Genomic DNA, 7153 nt, shown 5'->3' with positions numbered 1-7153 from the left:
TTTTGCCTAGACGGTGAGGACGGCAAGACTTTGGCGTTTGCCATGAACGCTCAGCGTTGAGCTCGCCGAGAGCATTTCTATGGTCTTTTTCATGTCTGGCTCCGGTATACACGTCAAGCACCTAGTCGTTACCTTCCTGATTCTAATGCTTCTCTCTCTCCCCCCCCTCTCCCTGTCTCTCTCTCTCTCTCTCTCTCTCTCTCTCTCTCTCACACACACACATTCCATGATCTTTCTCGTGTTTCAATACTGATAATTCCAAGGCCATCTCTCTCTCTCTCTCTCTCTCTCTCACGCACACACAAACATTCCATGATCTCTCTCTTGCATTTCAGTATTGATAATTCCTAACCCATCTCGCTCTCCCTCTCTTCCATTTCAATATCTAACCCATCTCTCTCTCTCTCTCTCTCTCTCTCTCTCTCTCATATTACAGGGTCTCCTCTCTCGTGCATTTCAACATTGATAATTCGGAAGCGATTTCTCTCTCTCTCTCTCTCTCTCTCTCTCTCTCTCTCTCTCTCGTGCATTTCAACATTGATAATTCCGAAGCGATTTCTCTCTCTCTCTCTCTCTCTCTCGTTAATATTCCGTAGCCTCCCCCCTTGCATTTCATTATCGATGATGCGACCGAATCAAAGCAACATTAATGGCTGGCGTAGTGTGCACTCCAGCTTCTTTCTTGCATGCAGCTTAGTGTTAATCTTGATTAAGGGACAATGTAAGATTGCATTGGCACATGCATGCAATTACACAGCGCAGCAATGCGGAGGTTTATCGATCCCTTATCCTTTCGGGATGACCCAAGAGTGCGGTCTGGCAGAGTATCGAATCACATGCAAAAACAACACAGGCGGCTTGACCTTACCCTACCTCCAAACAGAGTACGAAGATCTGCAAGTGCTAAGCTTCTCCAGAGACTATCTCATAGTCAACTCCACCACCCTAAAGGCGAGTTCATGCAAGAATGGGACGCAGTCAGTACTTCTCTCATTGATGAATCAAAAAGGGGTGGCCATAGCAGGCGATAATACATTTATGGTGTCCGGCTGTGGCCTCAGCGGGTTCCTCGACCCCTACCCCATGGTGTACTATGTTGGCCGGCTTTATGCAACCTGCACAAACCCATGCTACGTCATTGACCATGCACTTAATTGCACAGTCCCATTGGCTAGCTCGGCCAAGCAAATTACCTTTAACGTTTCTGATTCATTTCTGCAGGATAACTCTTGTGGTTACTCCACCGTATACCACCCTAGCACTCTCCAAAGTCCCGACCTTAATAATAATTATGGCCTCAAGCTCTCTTGGGGTCTGCCTTTACCACGCAACTCCGGTTATACGTGTGGTAATCTCTCTGGCAACCCGGAATTATACGCTTGTGCTGCTAACTCCGTTTGCGTGGATGTGCCTGATATTGACCTAGACCTAGACAGCAACACTCTCTACAACGGCTATGCTTGCAGCTGCAATGAAGGATACCGTGGAGATGGTTACAAGAACGGAACTCAATGTGAAGGTATGTGTACGCAGCACGGGATTTATGCTTTTATTCTCGCCTAGGTTATACACATATACGTATGGTTAGTATATTACCAACACAAGGAACCCTAGTATTAGCATATCACCATATTTAGTACTTTAATTTATTGAATTAGCCAAATTTGATGATTTTGATGTAAGTTTGTAGATAAAATGCCATGATAGATGTTTATTTACACATGCATATATATCTCTACACCAATGTTACTACAAAAAAGACAATAATGACAAAGGATATGTAGATATGTATGTGTCTATTGCCCCCCACCTAGTGTGCGTACACAAACACAAACTAAATGTTATGTGATGGATAACAAAATGCCATTGCTAAGTTGGATTGTGATGCAAGAAAAGCACATGGCCTTCAGTTTTCCTCTTTAACTAGTCTACATGTCATACTTGAGAAAAGATGGAGAAATGGGAAGGGCATGCCATCGAGGATCTAAAGGAGGTGTGGGGGGGGAATATTTAAACAAATTGATAGAGTAATGATGCAAGCCCTGTGTAAGGTTCCTCCTCAGATCCCACAAACTCTTATTTTCTCTCTCTAGAAAAAATGTTCAAAAGATACCCTCATTAAATGTGTACTTGACAAGAAACTATCGCAAGTTAAAAAAAAGTGGATTTGACAAGGTATTGAAATATGTGCCTTAGCTACACATCGCTCTCAACTTTTTGGGGTTTGCAAAAGGCACTCACGTCATTATAAGGCACCTTTTTACTTTCATGCTACTCTTCTAACAATCTACACTTAGTGGTAGTTTGGTACTTTTGACATCACAAATGCGTTCGAACTGGCCAAAAATCCCCAAAACGGCTTTTGAATCACTTAAATCGGACACCAAAAACGACCAAAACAAAGGGAGAACTGAATCATAGCCAATTGATGCGCATAGAGGCCTTGGCCACTTCCAAAATAAGGGAAGCACTGAATCATAGCCAATTGACGCACATAGAGGCCTTGGCCAAGTCCTCTATGTGCGTCAATTGGCTATGATTCAGTTCTCCCCTTGTTTTGGTCGTTTTTGCCTCTCCGAGTGTTTGATTTAAGTGATTCAAAAGTCATTTTGGGGAGTTTTTGGCCACTGTAGACGCAATGGTGATGTCAAAAGCTCCAAATTCTACACCAAAATACCATGAGAAGAAATGTATAGACTCCATTGTCTACAAAGTTTAGCTTCGAAGTGCTTTTTCTTATCTAATGATGACATAAGCCGTATTTAATAAAGGAACTGTACCTCGTTTGAAACAGATACCCGCATTGAATGTGTACTTGACCATTTTTAAAAAAGATACCCTCATTGAATGTGAGCGTGACTATTTTTTGAAATTTTTCAATGATTTGAGCTATTTTTCAACGTTACATTGGCTTCTTCCTTATTGGTTGTGCTCTATTTTCTCTCTCCTCTAAAAGGCCCTCCAAATGACCTCCGAAATGTCCTAATGTATACAAATTATGTATATTTTAGGGTATTGATGTAAATGTAAAGACATTTAAGCGTAAAGATGATATGGTGGAAAAATCCATACTAAAATATTAAGTTCGTGGGATCATGTTCATTATTCATGTGTAGATAAAGACGAATGCTCCGAAGGTTTGGACGATTGCATCAAAGATCCTCATTATAGAAGTTGCATCAATACACCAGGAAGTTTTGTTTGTAGCTGCTTGCATGGGGCTGAAGGCAATGGCATTGACATTCAAAGCCCCTCACGGAATGGTACTGGGTGCATACCAAAAACCAAAAAAATTAGTAAAGACATATACCTCATCATAGGTACTTTTCTCAAGCCACCTATGTCATGTGTTGGTAGACATCAATTAGAACTGCAATTCAAGAATGTAGAACCTCATCTAAAGATAGGACTAGTAAAAGCTTTTCTATCAGTATGAACCATATTTTTATCTTTTAATTAATTATGTCCATGTTTTTGGCATGTCTTCCAAAGGTAAACATTGTGATAGTTTTTTGTTAGACTCTATGTAATCCTTAGTAAATGTTAGAAGGATGAAAAAATAAAAAACTTAAATAGCTCAAATTTTTCTCACTCCTCTTCAAGGAATAAAAAATTAAAAATCATGAATAGCTTGATTTTTCCTCACTACTCTTCAAAGAATGTTTTACTTCAATCTTTCCTATGGTTGGGGCTTGGTGAACTAGTGCTATTCTCTCTCTCTCTCTCTCTCTCTCTCTCTCTCTCTCTCTCTCTCTCACACACACACACACACACACACACACACACACACACACACACACACACACACACATGCATGCATGCATGCCTGTTAAGAGCCTATATCTTGTTTTGGTGAGATTATCCATGTAACTGTCATTTCCTCTCTTTATACATGGTTGCTTGCCATTATCATAGTGAGTCATGTTCATAGTCTGGTACTAATGGGTCAGTTTACTTCCATTAATAAATTAAAAAACAATAACTTAATATGCACTCCTAATTTTTTAGTTTTACTTGTCACAAATAGGCATGTATACAAATAAGTTTATCTTGTTTTTTTTTTTTGCTAGCCACAATGATGGGTTAATGCATACACCATCTTTGATATCCCTAAGAAATATATTTAACTTGATCTTTAACTGGAATTGTGTAGGTGCATTGGCATCTACAAGTGTTATTGTATTTATCACAAATTTTTTAAAGTGGCTTTGTATAGCAAGAGTGATTAAAAAACAAAAGGCCGACTATTTTGAAATGAACGGAGGGACAAAGCTAAGGGAGCACATAGTGACCTCACTAAATAGAGGTTTAAGGGCACCAAGGTAATTTCCATACAAAAGCGTTGATATTTACGTTCAATTGGTTATGACTATTCCATGAGGAGAGTGTACAAAGTACTTTGAAAGGCCAAAAAAGAATACTTTAGTTCTAGCTATGTTTCACATATCTTTACTAGATTTTCCATATAATTTTTAGCTATACCTTAGTTCTAGCTATATTTCACATATCTTTACTAGATTTTCCATATTTTTAGATATACTTTAGTTCTAGCTATATTTCACATATCTTTACTAGATGTTCCATATTTTTAGTAGAAATATATTTCCATGTCATTAATTAATGGGATAAAATAATGCAGTTTGGTTATATTGTAGTTAGCCCCTTCAAAACTCTAGGTATCAATTTTCTTTATCATTCCCTAAAAGGAACGAAACTCCAAATAAAAGACCAAGAGATGACTACTAAAAATGTGGCATTGTTATCTATTTTGTGATCATTGAATTTAGGTTATTTTCAGAGGAGGAGCTGAAGAGAGCCACCAACAACTTTGCAAAGCATATGGAGTTGGGCTTGGGAGGCCAGGGCAGGGTATATAAGGGTCAATTAAGGGATGGCACAATGGTGGCTATTAAGAAGTCATACCACTGCCACCAAGACTCCACTGATCAGTTCATTAATGAGATAATGATACTCTCACAAATAAATCACAGGAACATTGTACAAGTGGTGGGTTGTTGCCTTGAGACGGAGAACCCCCTTTTGGTCTACGAATATGTTTGCAATGGCGACCTATATGAGCATTTGCACCCAAACTCGGATGGAAACTACGCCCACCCTTGCCTTGCGTGGGAAACCCGGCTCACGCTTGCTGTCGAATGCGCAGAAGCTCTGGCTTACCTGCATTCATCGGTCACCACCCCCATTTTCCATCGAGATATCAAGTCTTCCAACATACTGTTAGATAGAACATTGACGCCCAAGCTTGCCGATTTCGGAATCTCTCGGTTGGTGCCAAAAGACCGCACCCATGTGTCCACCCTCTTCCAAGGCACACTCGGCTACCTCGACCCTGAATACTTCAAGACGTCCCGTCTCACTGACAAGAGTGATGTCTATAGCTTTGGGGTGCTCTTGTTAGAGTTGTTAACCTCTCTTAAGCCCGTGATTAGCACAATCAATGATGTTCTCCACACTCCTAATGAGGATCACGAGCAAAAACAATATTGTGGCATAACTAGGCTAGAATGTGATGAATTCTCTAAGCTTATTGACCCAAGGCTTAAAGCCCATATAACTCCTCTCTCTATTGAATCTATCTACCAAGTGGCGAAGGTGGCATCCTCTTGCCTTGAGATACAAGGGTCCAAGAGACCATCTATGAAGGAGCTCCACCACAATCTCTTGTGGATCCGAGACTCAATGCACCATTCTTCTAGAATAGGCACATTTGTACACCAAACTTCTTCCCTTTATGATAACACTCCTTCACCTTGATTCTTCTAGAAGTCTTCAAATGGGAGCAATCTGAAATCTTTAAATGGGAGCAATCTGAAGTCTTTAAATGATTTAAATGGTAGCGATTTCAATATGTAGAATGGATAATATTCATGTAGCTCAATCACCCATCAAGCCATAGAGGATAACCAAAAATATCACACTACCATAGCATCTAACACTAGCCCATGACAATGCTAGCATAATTAATCCCATAACACACAAAACCTTTGCAATTTGGTTGATCAATTCGTGTCTCACACCCTATCTAGTCATAATAGAATCATCTAGTAAACATATTATGTGTCCCAAATCCTTAGAGTGTTTTCTATCATATAGATTACAAGCTTGATCAATTAATAGCTCTTCTTTTGTGCACATGCTATGCATAAGCCACTTATCTTTATAATGCATAAGCCTTTGCATGTTTGGAAACTTATTGCTCTTCCTTCTTGTCTTGTCTTATATAATTCTCAAGCCTATAGCAACTTGTTATAAACATCATCTTTGTTGTTTGAGACTAGATTACTTAAAATTAATCAGTGTTAATTTCACATGCTGACAAGATTCAAGGGGTCACTTTATACATAACATAACATAGCACCTTGGTTAACGAAGAGGGGTTTTTTTAATTGAGGGACTTACATACTATATACATGCAAGATGGCACTAAACAGACAGTTGTTTAATTCATTTATTGGAATTCACAAATGGGGGTTTTAAACTCAAAATCAAAACATGTTACAAAACACCTCGGGTGGGGGGGTGTAAACAATTGTGTTTAAAAATGTAAAAATGGGGATATTTTTAAAACATGCTTACATGCATGTGCTATATGGGTTTCTAAAGAGTGACCATTCTAAGTCACAACCATGATGGTCCTTTATGGTCATCAAACGGCCATAATATTTATTCTCTCCCCCTCTTTCACACTCTCCCCCCTCCCCCTCTCCCCCCCCCCTCTCTCTCTCTCTCTCTCTAAAATATTTCAAAAAGACTAAAAATAAAGAAAAGAAAATGAAAATCCCCATCCCAAGGGGCGAGCTCGTCACTTGGGATGGGGCTTGCTTTATTTTAATTAAAATTTCTCTCTCTCTCTCTCTCTCTCTCTCTCTCTCTCTCTCTCTCTCTCTCTCTCTCACACACACACACACACACACACACACACACACACACACACACACACAATTTTAAAAAAACACTAAAAAAAGGTTGAAATTCCCATCGGATAGGGCTTGGTTTTTTTAAATTTTAATTTTTACTCCCTTTCCCCCCCTCCTCTCTCTCTCTCTCTCTCTCTCTCTCTCTCTCTCTCTCTCTCTCTCAAAAATGAAAAAAATTTGAAAGTACCATTCCAAGTGGCAAGCTCTTTACTTGG

At 39.5% G+C, this 7153-nt stretch overlaps 1 protein-coding gene across 1 annotated transcript; it reads left to right on the top strand.

Annotated features, from left to right (window-relative positions):
* The first annotated feature begins 547 nt into the window (after positions 1-547).
* Positions 548-5775, top strand: LOC147625092 (wall-associated receptor kinase-like 6). The gene is made up of 4 exons (XM_086817936.1): positions 548-1519; positions 3117-3320; positions 4154-4322; positions 4788-5775. The coding sequence occupies exons 1-4, from the start codon at positions 622-624 to the stop codon at positions 5773-5775; spliced, it is 2259 nt and encodes a 752-aa protein (XP_086674062.1). The 5' UTR covers positions 548-621.
* Positions 5776-7153: the final 1378 nt, after the last annotated feature.

Source organism: Cibotium barometz, chromosome 24, assembly GCF_041138505.1.
Source record: "Cibotium barometz isolate CiBa-2024 chromosome 24, ASM4113850v1, whole genome shotgun sequence".
Taxonomy (NCBI): Eukaryota; Viridiplantae; Streptophyta; class Polypodiopsida; order Cyatheales; family Cibotiaceae; genus Cibotium; species Cibotium barometz.
Note: the sequence above shows the minus strand (reverse complement) of the source record. Positions and strands in the feature narration are given on the sequence as shown.

Excerpts from the sequence above, each read along its gene's own strand:
- LOC147625092 (XM_086817936.1), top strand. The coding sequence starts at position 622 with ATGATGCGACCGAATCAAAGCAACATTAATGGCTGGCGTAGTGTGCAC. Across the intron at positions 1,520-3,116 it reads GAACGGAACTCAATGTGAAG|ATAAAGACGAATGCTCCGAA; the intron begins GTATGTGTACGC and ends ATTCATGTGTAG. Across the intron at positions 4,323-4,787 it reads AGAGGTTTAAGGGCACCAAG|GTTATTTTCAGAGGAGGAGC; the intron begins GTAATTTCCATA and ends CATTGAATTTAG.